The 15848-nt window shown below is 32.2% G+C and overlaps 1 protein-coding gene across 8 annotated transcripts in view; it reads left to right on the top strand.

Moving 5' to 3' along the window:
• The window catches only part of LOC150104017 (Golgi-associated plant pathogenesis-related protein 1-like), a 66723-nt gene that overhangs the window by 27544 nt on the left and 23331 nt on the right, over nucleotides 1-15848 (top strand). For 6 of the 8 annotated variants that reach the window (XM_090396677.1, XM_090396679.1, XM_090396678.1 and 3 more), the window contains one exon: nucleotides 7726-7827. The exons of 1 other annotated variant lie outside the window; for it this stretch is intronic. In XM_090396677.1, the coding sequence (XP_090252803.1) occupies nucleotides 7726-7827 (102 nt within the window). Of the gene's footprint in view, nucleotides 1-2606; nucleotides 2703-7725; nucleotides 7828-15848 lie in introns of those variants that run through there. One more of the 8 variants, XM_090396683.1, reaches the window with a different exon arrangement.

Genomic DNA, 15848 nt, shown 5'->3' with positions numbered 1-15848 from the left:
TTCCGGATTTACACATCCAAAGAAAACAAGACGGTTCCATTTCTACCTCTGTCTATCGCAAACCGACATTTTCAGGCCGTTACATTCACAATACTTTAGCTCATCATCCCTCTCAAAAATTTGGCATCATTAAATCATTGATAACCAGAGCACACAAATTATGCTCCTCCGAAGATTCTCTAAAACAAGAATTGGAATTAATCAAAAACACAGCCACTCTAAATGGTTACAATCTCAAAACAACTCAAAAAATCATCAGCAATTTCTCCGCACTTCAACCTAGACACGAACAATCCCATAGGATTCCCATACCTTATATCAAAGGCATCTCTGAACGGCTCTCGAAAATTATGAAGAAATACAATCTTGTTGCCACCTACAAACCCATCAACCAGATCCACAACTTGTTACCTTCGCCTAAAGACAAACTTTCACCTATGCTACTAGCTGGTGTATACGAGGTTCCATGCTCCTGTGAACTCTCTTATTTTGGACAGACAGGCAGATCAGTTTTTAAACGCATTTCGGAACATCAAGACCATATCCGCCTCATCAAACAGCATAAATCAGGCCTCGCTCAACACGGAGTTGAAAACCCAAACCCCAAGATCCATTGGAAAAAGACAAAACTTCTACACAGATCTTCATATAAATATGAACGTTTATATAAAGAAAGTGCCGATTCCCTACTCCACAGACCAAATCTAAACCGCAATGATGTTCTTGCCATCCCTAAAGTATGGGAAATTGTCATACAAAATTGTGTAAAATAATAACTTAACTGTAATTAATTTTAATTTAATTTAAGTAATTTAATTCAATTTAATTTAATTTAAGTTCAGGCCGCAACGCGCCACTGCAGGCAATTTGGATTACTTTGTACGTACGCGCCCTTTCTCTTGTCATCCTAGTATTGCGCTACTGTACTGGTGATGTCCTAAGAAACTGAAAGTTTAATTTTCAATTGGTTAGTCTGTAATAAATTTAGTTTAATCCTTTATCCAAGTGTGAGCAAACAAAGTTTGCGCCTGAAAATATCTTCAGGACTGGGGTAAAGTAGTACAACACCAGGCAACTCGCTGCGAAGGTGGAGCAAGCTTACATCAGTCTTATCTCAGTGCGCAAACTTTGTTTGCTCACACTTGGATAAAGGATTAAACTAAATTTAATACAGTCTAACGAAGTGAAAAATTAACTTTCAACATCTTTCTCTAAATCCAGAGTAATTTAATAAAAAAGGTGGCACACCTTTTGGCAACTCCTATAGGTAGAGATGACCTTGCTATTGCTTCTTCCTGGTATCTCCACATCTGGGCCTGGCTCTCACTGAAGAGACCTCAATAAAGGTCGAAACTGGTCTGGGTAGTGGCTCTTCCCTTAATGCATATTATTATGTCCTAAGATACCTAGGGCGAAATATTTACGTAATAAAAAAACTACTACTGTGGTTGACGTCTGTTAAACTTAGTCAATTACTAACTATGGACTTAAGAAATTTGTAGCGTTTGACCAAAATGTATTGCAATTTAATTTATATGAAATTTATAACACGTTTTTGATTAATATAATACTAGTATGATAACAATAAATACATGTCTACATTTGGCTATAGTCATAAAAGTTTTTCATATACAGATAGAAAGGTAGCTCGTCCTTAGCTTTTGGACACCAGTGCATTTTTGAAGAATAAGCATATTTTAAGAGAGTGACAGAGAAAATCTCCTCTTAAGAGTGAAGAGTTCCTCTGTAAGTTTTATTCGAATGATTATAGCAGTAGTAGTATATTTATTTATTTTTATAATGAAATAGCAATCATTTATTTATTCCGGTGCATCATTTGGAGAAAAGTTTCTACTGTGACCTGAGAACCTACATTAACAAGTATGTGTGTGTGTGTGTGTGTGTGTGTGTGTAAAAATCTCATGACAATAGTTGCTTGGTCATAATTTCAACTAATCCTAATTTCGGTAATTTGGGTATTTTAGTCATCCAGGATGATACAAAATAAATTTCAGAAGCGCTTTGATAATTTAATTTATCAATTAAATTATCAATAATATGATAATTATTAATTGTTGCTTTTTATACATAAGGAAGCGATTCAATAATTTTTTTAATTTTCATCAGAACTGAATGAAATCTCTGGCGCTCCAGACAAAAGAGACTCCACTGTATTTATACAGGCAATGCGTTTTCGAAAAATATCGGTTAAATCATGAAATCCACATGAATCAAAATATGAGTCAAATTTAAACCTTAAGTTCGAAATAATAGTTATGAAGATAATTTCATTAGTTCATTTTACAATATGATAAGAACACTCTAAAATTCTATCATTTATCGAGTCTTTTTACGTAGAGTATTTTGTAACAACTGGAATGTAACATGCTAACTACGCTTCTATTATTTTTGAAGGTGATTTACATTCCCTTTCAGGTAATTTGTTTTTGATCATGTCGCCAGCAACGTTTCAGATGTCTACTCTTCTGTTAAAATGAAAGAAAGAAAAATGCAGAGGAGAGAAGAGAAAGAGACAGAAAATAAAAATAAAATTTTTTTTTAAAAAAAAAAGCAAAACTTTCCTGACCTAGTTTTCTTATCGACGTGTCTCCGTTCGTGTCGGCAACACTTTTGTAACGAATAAAGGCGACAGTGTAGTCAGCTGATTCCGTGAGCAAAGCACACACGCTAATTAGCTTGAGGTAATAATAGATATTGCTAATACCTTTAATGTAGTTACCGAGTAGGTAATTAAAATTCTTAGTAATGCTTGCATAAATGGAAAATTAACCAACGTTCTTTTTTTCTAGGACATAATTCTTTTTAATTTAAAATTTAATCTGCTAGGATTCGAGTTCATTTTAAAGAACAGGAAAAAAAATGCAAAGAATTCTAAATTTCCCTGTCTAAATTAGACAGGCTTGTACAACCATTAACATTTTTTCTCTGGTTAGGATGCTATTCAGAGTGTCACATCGCACCCATTGTTATCAGCTCCCTCTGTGAACATTGGGAGCCGTTACGTTTAGCTGGCGACAAAGACATTTCGTGATTGTAGTGTTTAAACTTTCTGAAGGGAGAATAACACGTCGTACATTAATACCTATTTTTAGTTACTAACGGTTTTATGGTGGAAAAGTTAAGTCTTACGACCTACTTTATTTTTGGGTCACTGTTATAATGTTATTAATGAAGTCTATGGAAAAAGCACGCACCATGAGTTTCTATAGTTAAAATGATGACGGTCTGTGAACTCATGTAGATACCTGTGTATAAACTGAATCTTTGGCATTACTCAGAATTATGGCTGTAATCGATACCTAAGCTAAAAGGCTTAAGTACTCTGCCCTAAAATATTTCTGTAGAAGTTATAACAAGAGAAATATTGATCCCTCCTTTTGCGTATAAGAATCGATGGAATAATCACGAAAGTAGGATGCAAAAGTAGTACAAGGAGAAAGAGAGAGAGAGAAAAAAAAACAAAAGTACATTTAAGTAAAAAAAAAAATATAATATAATATAAATATAAATATAAAAAAAAAATAAATATATATATATATTTATGCACTTTATAAACAACTGAAGAGAACGTAGCATTCGTATGTTAATTATTAAAATCGTGCTACCAACTCAGTATTAAACGCGACTTTAAGTAAATAATTAGAATGATAGTTCATATTCCGAAAGTTAGAATTATTCAAATACTTTAACAGTGTGATTTTTATTTTCTCATAGCAAGAATTTAAAGCGACAGAATACCGTTGTTGAAATGAAATCCTGTCTTATACCCCTACCTTCCCGTAAAAATCCATCATATGTAAATTATTTACATTAGAAACCATGCATTTGAAAACTAAGACTGCTTTAATATGCAATTGCCATTCTATACAAGTAATTATTATTCATATACTCATTAAGTGTCGACAAACATTGTGAGAAATGTGGGCTATGATTATATAACGCGAAATCAGTTGAATTTATTAGGAGAGATTCTGAATTATTAATTATTATTATTATCTCGTCTTTCCTTTTGTGTTAGGATCAATGGCTTGTCATCGTCAAGTAACATAACTTCCTAATTAATGCTGTTATTATTTTTATTATTACTTGACTCTTCTATGAACGCCAAGAAATCATCGCTGGAGGGCATACACGACCTGCTGTCTACACTACTCAATTTACACACACATACTGCCCATAGTATTTTTATTTGTTAGTAGCGCGTATTCTTTGGTCGATTTAATTGCATGTGGGATTAAAAGTCAAAATTTCTAGGAGAAAAATCAGTGCTACTTCTGTCATTCAGCGATGATCAATTTAGTTTCACTGATATAGTTGACTGTCGGTTATATTTTAGAGTGCTGAGTGCTAGTAGTTAAATGTTCAGCATTCGAGATTGACTAGCTTTAGAGTCGGTTGAAAAAAAAAGCCTATAAAAAGTTCATTTAATCGGTGATAAAAATCGAACTGTTAACTTTTCTGCAGACTTAGTGTCATAGACGTTATCATAAAGTTATGCTAACCAAAGCTGGAGGGATAGGATATTTATTGTACCTCTTGACAACTCCAGGAAAAGTCCTATTGATTCTACGATCAATACGTTACCCTTCCGATAACTGACGACTAGGTTTGGAAATAATGATGATGATTTTTCTTTCTTATATTTTGACCTTTTGGTATTGCTGTCGTGAATAATAAAGAGGTTCTAGTACTATTTCCCAGTGAACTTTCCGTTATTTCCATTTGACTTTTATTTCATAGAAATCTAAAGAAATAAGTCAAAAAAGTATAAATTAGTTTTAAAATGCACTTAGATATTGAAATGTCTATTAATAAAGTGAAATGAATGGTGGTTCATTTTTTTTTCTCGCATGAACCCCCCCCCCAAAAAAAAGAGAAAAAAAGGATAATAATGATAAAACTTTAAATTTGTTCATGCGCATATGAGAAGCTTTCATGTTTCATTTTTTTCTTTTTGAAAAATCCCCGCATATATTCCATCCTCCTCTTCAAAACGCTTCTTATGTTTCATGTGATTATTCTATTTATTTGAAGTACACTCTGTTTTACATTTAATTTATGAAACATGTTACTTAACATATTCTCCATGACTGTTTCTAGAAGTGTATCCAATTAGTGGTGATTCATTTCTTGGTTAATCTAATTTACGTGAAGTTTATTCGATGTTTTCCTTTTAAGAAAAGTGCTTCATGGGTTGGTTAACAAGATAAAACCGGTGTGACTGTTTACTATGGGGATGGCTCATATTCCCTAATCCATTTGTCTAACGGAGCGTGTGGTCGTCTGTTTATTGGGTGGAAATCTGACATTTACTTTTTGATGGTAGAAAAGTTAAACCGTTCGATGTTCGTGTCTAGAATTTTGAAATGGACTTTCGTTTAATTTAGAAAATGAATTCCCAAAATTATTAGTGGCGGATGTCTAAATTGTGAGTAGAAAAAATGAAGAAGAAAAGATGACTTATATATATATATATATATTCAATTTATGAATATGTGACAATGTATTTAAAATTTTCATATTATCAAATCATAAATCAAATTAATTCACAAATTTCACGAAATTGTTGCCAAATATGACAAAACAAATTGTGTTGTGTTGCTTTGTGTTCACTTGCTTCAACTCATTCTCCCCATTGAATACACGCAATAATTACTTTAAAAAAATTAAAAACAAACGACAACTCGGATTTGTTGTATATTTCAATGTGAATCACGCGCTCATATTATTGACAGTACAGAACATGCTTGTGCAGGCTTAGACAAGTTTGTCCATTGTGATTTATTGCAAAGAGCCCCCAATAAGTGTTGAGTGATTCCATCGACTTAAACAGAAACGTAATAAAAGTGATCCACGCTGTGTATGATGGTTCATTTCGAGAAAAGACTAAAATATGGAAACGTACGAAGTATAGTTTGAAATGATTGACGATTAAATGTGTTAACGAAAAACAGTGGAAGAGGTTCAAATTTTCACAAGTTCGTATAACTTAGTTCCAAAAATTCGTTTGTCGTGTGTTAACAGAAGAGTATTCGAGGATATCGTAGTTGTAATATGTTGAAGGTGTGACAAACAATCAACAAATAATTTTGATTTTGCACAAAAAAAAAAAAAAAAAAAAAAAAAACACGGAATCCTGAAAAGAGGATGCTTTATAAGAAATAAAGTTCTCCGTATTCGTCAAGTTTCCATGCAGATTGTATTTTTTTATCGAGGCTCAAAAATTTTTTAATGGATATTAAAGGAAATTCGATGAAGACATTTTTTGAAGTGCGAAAAAATATACGTACTTTGAGCAGATCACGTGTAATTTATAAATCTAAAACATTATAATTTTGTAATTTTCTGCAATATAATTTCGCTTTATCTCACATTCTTTTGCTTCGGCTTTAAAGCATGTATTCTTGCTAAATGGAAGTGAACTTGCAGAGAACAGAATTGTAGAGGTGATTATCGAAGACTAGTTTTACTCTTACAGAATGTAAGACAGGAATAATAACTGTCATAGATAGAAAAGATCCGACTCCTTTTACCTACAATTACCAATTTAAACACAGTTGTGAAAAGACTTCTACGAATCATGACTAGTAAACACTCTCGTCTTCCCAAGTTCGAAGAAATTTCTTCTCAAATAAAGAGCAACCGACAATCGTTTCTACTGGTAATGTTTCTGATTTTATTCATGACAAAGGGCTCTGAAATTAAAGTAATATTGGAAGATAATATCTTAATAACAAATATAGTTGTTTAGCTTGTTGGGTCTTAAAGTTCAGCTATATACTTTACTGCAATCAAAAATGGATTTTTGCAAGACAAAATCTATATTTCGATCAGTTGGTAGACTACTTAAACTTTGTAGGGAAAATTAGCATAGAATGATACAATACTCGTCCTTTATATGTGGAATCAAGTTCTCTGAGAAGTTTGGAAATGTGCAAGAAGAACGTTACGTATAATTTTTCAAATAATATTAAGTGACAAGGGCACGTGTTACCGTTAGTAACTTTACCATGAAGAAGAGAAATGTATCTGATAATCTTCAGACTGGCATTTGGTTTTTCTATGTTTCCTAGATAGAAGAAGCTCTCCTTTCTTTGTTAACAGGATTATTTGATTAGAATTCGTAATGATTACAAAGTTCTCCCCATTATAAAAGTAGAATTGTTGAAGGATTTTTCATAAATTTCATCGAAACCTATTCGGATTAAAGAAACGTAAATACAAGATGCATATCAATACAATTAACACAATAAAAGAAGTAAATTATGAAGTAACTACAGAAAGAAATGCAACCAAGTCATTCTCCATTCTTTAATTTTTGCAAATTGTTGCAAATAAATCAAATTCACCTAGGAAAATAAACACGTTCTGTATTTGTTTTTTTCCCCAATTCTGAAGGAAAAATATTGTACTCTCACACATTGTATTCAGAAAATACCTCATGTTATAGAATGCACAAGCTGAAGTTTTCCTTCCCTGAACTAAAGCTGTTTTCCCAAAAATATAACAAGCAAAACAGAAGGGGAAAAAAGTGATGTGTTACGAAACCTTCTCCATATCTACTTAGCTTCATCTATCGACATGATCATTCAGTCTACACCCAACATTTATATCATGGATGCAACCGAGTATTCTTTAGCCACCAATTCATTATTAACTGCTAATAGTCAATTGTTTCATCCTCATCTCTTATTTTGTAAATAGGGATCATTGGAGAGATGAAATTTACTCTACCAGTGATTCTTCATTCTATTTCGTCTTTGTGTGAATTGTATCGCCACAGACAGATTCTTCGTAACCAAATAGGTAAGTATCATTTAGTATTTTTTTGTTTTCACATACAGAGGTCCTCAATTATTGGTTTTTTCGTGAACGGTTGCCTGATCGGTGACTCTAAATGAAGCATATCTTTTAGCGTGACATCAGATATAAACTACGCTTTGAGTTCAAATTATTTATATTATTATTATTATTATCTACCTTCCACCAGGAGTTAGAAGACTCCCATCAATGGTGGCAACGGCATGAACACCACAAAACACCCAAATTCATATTTGTTTATTGACAACCATGTATATGCACCTAAGTAACACCCAAATGTATTCAAACTCGAATTTATTTTATTTTTGGTTTATAGTTTAGTATTATTTTGGGTAGTCCATTGGGTGACATTCTGTTTACATGTCGAATCAATTTTGTTTCTATAATTTTGGAGATAATCAGATGCTAAAATTGTAGTGCTGACTTTGACAATAGCGTCAAAAATGCGGAAGTATGGAATCAATACATAAGATAAATGCAGAGATCGAAGACGTAAATAAATGAATGGAATAAAAGACTAAAAGACAATAAAAAATTATGATATTTAAAAGGAAAGAACTGAAAGCTTATAGTAATACAGCAAAAGCAAGCAGTATGATGCCCTTACCATTTTGGAGAACTCCTCTTTAGATAGTAGAATGTGAAAACATGCTGGATTGGTTTGAGAGTAATAAAGAGGAGTAATGTATCTTTTTGTTTGGATCAAAGCGAGATTAAATAGGGTCTTATAATGTTTATAACGTATTGGTCGGTTTTTATTGCAATGGATTCAAATCAGTTTTTTCCTAATTTGCTTTCGTTTTCTTGGAAATTCATAATGGTGCTTTTCTCGATTTCAGTGTGGGGGGGGGATGTGCTTCAACTGTAGAGAATTTAGTGATATTTCACAGATGATGTTTTTTTTTATTTTTTTTTTTAATATTGTTGTCGTTATTGTGTTTGTATTTTGTTTTGGCCATGAATATAAATAGTCCGTATCATAAGGATATTACAATTGCAGTAATGTTCAATTAAGCGCTATCTTAAAGAACGAATGATGGATCTGATGTGAGGAATGTTACAACGGATTGACAATGAATTTTGAAGTTGGTGAATAAATGGATGAAGATAGTTTTATAATTAAAATATACGAAGATGCACTTGAGCGCTTTTTAGATTATATAAATATATGGGAATTTTAGGAATGTACGTTTTCGATATCTTCTTGTGGGAAAGAGAGGAAGAATATTTTGACATAATGGACAGCATATCCGTTAGTTGCTGGGAGTTATTGTTGAATATAAAAGATATATTTCAGGCGTGTAATTTTTTTTTATTTGTCGTTTATGGCAATGCATACAGAGTATTTTGAAGCCTTCGTAAACTGCGTTAATACGACAGTTTATATAGTGTACGTAATATTCCCTGTTTTGAAAATAGGCAATAGAATGGACTCCTTTTAATAGTTCTTAAAAGAACTGGGCGATGGACTGAGTCCTTGACTCTTTATCCCGTCATCTGAATGAAGTAAATCTGTGTGGATGGAGTGTTACTGAGCTAAAAAGCTCTAGTCATGGCTGGGTAACGGCAATAGCCGAGCCTCAGTTAAAACTTCATTGGCTACAACATTGCCATTTATTACCCTGGGAGTCCTAAAAAGGACTTTTTTTCTCCCTCTAATAGTCTCCCTCTCCTTTTAATAGTCTGAAGCGATTATTAATCATAAAAATGTTATTCAATAAATTTAATACTCTCTTGTGTTGTTCCAAGCCAGCGTATTTATTCCATCATTTCTTGCTGTTTTTTTTTTGTTAATTTTTATTTTATTTTATTTATTTATTTTTTTTTAAGAATTTCAGTTAATTCAACCAATATTATGGTTTCTGATTTGTTACTGTTACTTATTTATGTTAGCAGTGCTCAAATCATTATCTTTCCTTACATTTTCATAATTATTCCTCTCTTTAGTTATGATTCATGTATTACAGGATTTTATATATTGATGACTATGTTCTATTTACTATACCCCCCCCCCCCAGCTTCATTTGGTGAATTCTTTATTATGGTGTGCGTGTGTGTGTGTGTGTAATATTATTTTTCATATTTTCATTACCCTCCATCTGTAGTAAATTATTTTTCATTTTCTTTGGTACAATTTTCTAATATTTTATTCTTGTATGAATTTTATTTTGAATACACCTTCTCTCGACTTTTTTTAATATACTTCCATCTTTAGCCATCCTGGAAATCGACTTTTTTCCCCCAGTAACTTTATAATCTGTAAACCCTGATATCTGTTATTAGATTTGTTGACCCCCCCCCCCCATTTACATTAACAGCTCATACGCGAGCATACGCTAACTAAATTGAGGACCTCTGTGATTAACAGAATTTTTACTAATGTTTAAAAGCAGATGTTTATCTTTCATAGTTATCGATTATTATCGTTATTCTTATGCTATTGTTATTATTGTTGTTATTGTTACAGAATGCAAAATCTCTCGCAAGAAGCCAACATAATCTGCTTATAATTCAACTAAGGTAAATTGTTTCCATGTTCTGAGAAGTGGACGACGAGATCTTTAATCAGGACAGAATGAATTTAGCTTTAATTTTTAAATTATTTTCAAGAGAATTCTATATATTTATATTGCAATAAAAACAAATTCTTAGCTATCATATTTGGTGAATTTATATTTGTAATGCAAAGTACAGGCATTTAATACGTTCCTAGATTATTTAAACACTCGCTTGACTACTAAAAATTAATACATTTAATGTTATGTATTAATTGTATATATAAGTTGCGAAAGGTTATTTATATATCTATGAATAGCTTTACTTTTTTATTTTTGTTCTGTTAATGACAGCACCTAAGATCATATACAACGGTAGGCCTGTCAATTGTGTATATTCTCGAACAGGTATATCGGTTTTCAAGAAGTGAAATGGGAAGAAGCACACCCGCAAATAAATCCAATAATTCGTGTGATGCACGACACACACACACACACACACACACACACACACACACGGTCACGTCATGCCAAGCGAAGGACGCATCGGAAACACGTTCCACACAAATTCTAAACAAGCTCAGGCTAAACCTGTGCGATGACAGCGAAGTCTTAGATTTGGCTTTGCCTGTAGTTAAAACGTCTTGAACTGTAAGAAAGAAAGAAAGAAAAGAAACGAGGAATATTATCAATGTGTCATATCTCTCGCACTTATAACCCACTGTGTTTGTGATTGTTACGAAATCTAGGACTAATGTCCAATAAAGTTACGTAGTGTTCGTGGGTGAAAAGAAGAATGAGGCAATTTGGTTTTGGACTGAGGAATGAAGCAGGAGAAAGGATGTTGTGTGTGTCTGTGTGTTGAGAGCAGTCGTTTTATTGCAAAGACTTGCTTTCAATAACATAAAAGAAGATTATACACATGGATTTCACCTAATGGAGAATACAGAAATAAGATAAATTATATTGTTGCCAGCAGGAGGTGTGCTATTCAAGCAGCAAAAACCCAACCTGGTGCAGACTATGGGATAGATCATGAATTATTGATAGCTGAAGTTAAACTGAAATTAACGGTTAAGAAGAAACAAAAGGACAGTATCAGATTTGATTTAGATCCTATAAATGAAGCATTTAAAGTAGAAGTCGAAAGAAATTAAAAAAAATGGGTAAGACAGGAAAAGAATTGAAACTGTGGGAAGAAACAAAATGTACAGTCATAGAAGCAGCAAAGAAGACTCTTAATAAAGCAACAAGAAAGAAAGATTGTAAATGGTTGTCAAAAGAAATTATTCAAATAGAGGAAAGAAGAAAAATGAAACTTCAGAGAAACAAAGAAAGGGTTAGACGACTGAGTACAGATTTCCAAAGACAGGCTAGGAAAGATAAGGGAAAACATAAACAAAAGGTGCAAGGAAACTAAAGAAAGCAATATTATGTATAGAACAAAAGATCTGTTTAGAAAAATAAATGATGTTACAGGGAAGCTTATCCCTAAGAAAGAAGAAGCAGTGAAAAAAAGAGTATGTAGAGGATTTGTGCAAGAAATATAATAATATGGAAGGAGAATTTGAAGGAGAGAATTTGTTGAGTAACCCATGATAATGAAAATTGAAGTGATATCAACAATGGAACAGCTGCCAAAAGGGAAAGCACCTGGAGCTGATGGTGTATAAGTGGAATTATCGAGAGCAGCTGGGGATGAAATAGTCACTATATTGCCTGAAATTTGTCAACAGGTTTGGAAGAAAATATACTGGCTTAGAGATTGGAAAACATCAGTATTCACCCCACCCCCCAAAAATCAAATGCTAGAAATTGTGAGAATTATAGAATCATCTCTTTAATTTCACATGCAAGTAAAGTTATGCTCAAAGTGATTCAACAAATGTTGGAGCCATATGTGAATAGAGAAATGCCACAAGAATGGGCTGACTTTAGGAGGGAGTTGAGGTACTAGAGACCAAATAGCAAGCATGAGATGGATTATGGAAAGAACAGGAGAATTTCATAAGGAAGTATTCATCTGTTTTATTGATTAAGAAAGCTTTTGATTGTGCGGATCACAACAGACTGGACTGTAACGAGATCAAAGGGAATATCTGAACATCTAATCTTGATAAGAGAGCTGTATGACAATCAAGAAGCTTCAGTATAAATTCAGCTCGAATTAAGATAAGTGGTAGGAAAATAAATAATTTAAGATATCCAGATGATACAGCTCTCGTAGAAAAAACTAAAGAAGATCTGGAGCGGTTATTGGTTAAGATGGAAAGTAACAAAGCTGGGCTTAATTTAAATATCAGCAAAACAAAAGTGATGGCTTCTGGGAATTTAAACGAATTTATAATAGAGTGAGATAAAATAGAAATTGTTGAAAGTTATGCTTTTCTGGGGTCCAGAATCAGAAATGATGGTAAATGTGAAGATTAAATTAAAAGAAAGATAGTCATGAGAAGAAAAGCGATGTTGAACCTGACAAAAATTATGAAAGCTAGAGGTGTAATTAAGGCCATGAAAGTTAGAATTGTCAAAGCAATGGTATTTCCAATAGTGATGTATGAATGTGAAGCTGATTACTAAGAAGAAAGATAGAAAGCGAATTGATTCATTTGAATTATGGGTGTGGAGGAGAGTATTAAGAATCTCGTGGACTGCAAGAATGACCAATAAGAAAGTTTTTAGAGAATATAACGAGAAAAATGCTCCTTGGAGGCGATGATCATTAAATAAAAGTTGATGTACTTTGGACATATTATTGCGAGCTGATGAATCATTTGGAAAAGGCAGTTATGTTGGGGAAGATTGAGGGAATGAGAAGAAGAAGAGGAAGACCATAAAAGAGTTGGATGGACAACATAAAAGAACTTACCAACTTGAACTTAAAATTACTGAAAGAAATGACAAGAGACCGAGTGGGATTGATGGCCTTTGTTCACAAGATCACCAAGAGTCGAAAACAACTGGGTGGCACATAACAACAACAACAACAACAACAACACCAGTGTACGTCTCATGACGTCACAAATTATCACAATAGTTGTTAGTAACGGCTAAATGGTTTCGCGCAGTTCCGAATATTATTTTGTTTAAGTCTAAATATATGTCTAAATGAATCAAACAGCAAAATAAAAAACAGACTTATATCAGTAAAAAAAATTAAAAATGAAATTATAGTTAAAATTTTAATTTAATTTTCTAATATAATAAAACATTTAGAGAGTATTATTTTAAAATAGAATTACACCATAAGTAACGAATAAATTACTATAAAATATAGAAATGGTTATCTTAAATGCGGACAGAAATAAATCACTAATCTTGAAACGGAAGGGGAAATAGAAATAAACGTCATTAAATTTGGAAATGCAAATTCGCATAGGAAACTAAAATAACGAAGAGAAATCAGGTTTGTAAATTCTTCGTCGAATCTGAAGAGAAAGAAATAGAAATATAAGGAAGATCTCTGGAACTGAAGAAAAATCCCAAGAATTCGTTAAGACATAAAAGAGAGAAAGAGAGAGAGAGAGAGAGAAAGGAATTAATCCAAAAATTATGAAAATGATACAAGTAAAAATATAAAGTGTGTTGGAAAGAATATTCATATTTAGATATAGGAATTAAAATTCATGGAAGAGGGGGAAATGAAGTCTCTAATTCTAGTGGCTATTCTGAGAAAAACTGCAATATATTTAAAAATACAAAAATACGTCCTTTTATTAAAGTAATTTTTGAACTGCAAACATTTATTTTTTAGAAGGTATTTTAAAAATATTTACATATTTGAAGTAAATTTTAGAAACGCTCCATTGTAATACAGAAAGCTGTGTACATATCAGGTAATCTAGCGCCATACTGCATTAATCGATATTTATTTGATGATAGTCCGAGATTGTAGAATGTTAATTAATAGCTGGTGGTGGGGAAAAAATGAACTGGATAATACTTCCAGAGGTGATTAAAAGTCTTTCTGTGAAGAAAAAATATATAATTATTATACAAAATTATTTAATTTTTAAATTACCGTGTGACTAAATTACTTTTATGGATTTAAACTAATGCAATACAAAATATAATTGAAAGGTTTTCCAAAACCATAATATATAATAATTATGGATTATTAAAAGGAAAGGAATGGGTTGCCCTTTCAGTCAGTCAATTGTCCTTTGTTTGACTTTATTTTATGGATCGTCAAACCTAATATTTCAGTCAGTCAATTGTCCTTTGTTTGACTTTATTTTATGGATCGTCAAACCTAATATTTGTTTGGTGAATAATCTAGCTACAGTATAATACTATACTAATCGAATTTTAATAAAAATAAATAATTTCAAAACGGTTCTTCCATGTTCACCAAAAATCTTAAAAGAATAGTCGTGATCCAAAATGAAAGGGAGGTACTGAGTTGAATCGCATTAAGACTGTATTCAGAGTAAACAGATATTTAATGTGTGTAAAGATTCTTAATTATTCACCCTTATTTAATTGATGTTAGGCAACTATACATTTCTTTTATTGAATTTCAGTGGACCTTCATTCTGACTCATAATTTTTCCGTTAAGTAGTAATAAACTCTTAAAATGTTTGAATACTTTTAAAACTTTTGTGTGCACTTTAAATAAATGGTCATTATCAGGCGAGATGTGGAAATATCGATGATTATTTGTGTTCATTTGCTTAATACATATGTTAAATGTATTTATCAATTAGTACAGTTATTTTTATTAGGGTAACATCTGCATTATACATCGAAATCTAAGCTTCATATCGATCTATTTATCCCGTTTCTAAGTCATGGCGTGATGTGATGTAATGATTATAATAATAGAATTTACTTTTTCCCCATCTAAACTTATCATGCGTTGAACGAATTCGTTCATGTGAATAATAGCTCGATCTTCCATATCATTAATTAGTCCTAACTGTCAGCACCATATGTAATCTTGACAAACAAAAGAAAGGCAGGAAATTCACGGAATTAATTCCCAACACAAACAATGGGAGATCAATGAAATCTGTTGAAGACACCTTTTCCAAATAATATTTTTGATTTAATAGTTGAAAAATAGCACATATGCTTGCATTTATTTGCTATGCTAAAACTATTAATGTTGAAATTTAATGGTTCCTAGATCAGTATGCAGTAACATTTACTTGTGACTTAACTGATAGTTTTTAAAGGATAATGGATTTCATCGTCCAGTGAGTCTTGCTTATTGGAGGACTACAGTGGCTTGAAATAATTTTATGTTCAGAACCGATGAAATAGGATTATATAATCCTTAGCTCGCCACGTTACTAATTGCACAATAAATCGTCAACCATTTGTGGGTGGATTTGGATACACATGTACATATATGATGTATAATCAAGAATAAGTATGGCGTTTACCCTTGTTTCTGTGATAAATCACATATCCTGGTGGTGCAGCATCGTATTTTGTCAGCCAAAAATTAACAAAGTATATGTTAATTTTTTTTTTATGAAAAGAGGTGTGATGACCATCAAAATACA

This window comes from Typopeltis vanoorti, chromosome 8 (genome assembly GCF_054136105.1).
Source record: "Typopeltis vanoorti isolate ZY-2024b chromosome 8, IOZ_Tvanoo_1.0, whole genome shotgun sequence".
In the NCBI taxonomy this organism is placed as follows: domain Eukaryota; kingdom Metazoa; phylum Arthropoda; class Arachnida; order Uropygi; family Thelyphonidae; genus Typopeltis; species Typopeltis vanoorti.
The sequence above is the reverse complement of the archived record's forward strand: the minus strand, read 5'-3'. Positions and strand labels throughout refer to the sequence as shown.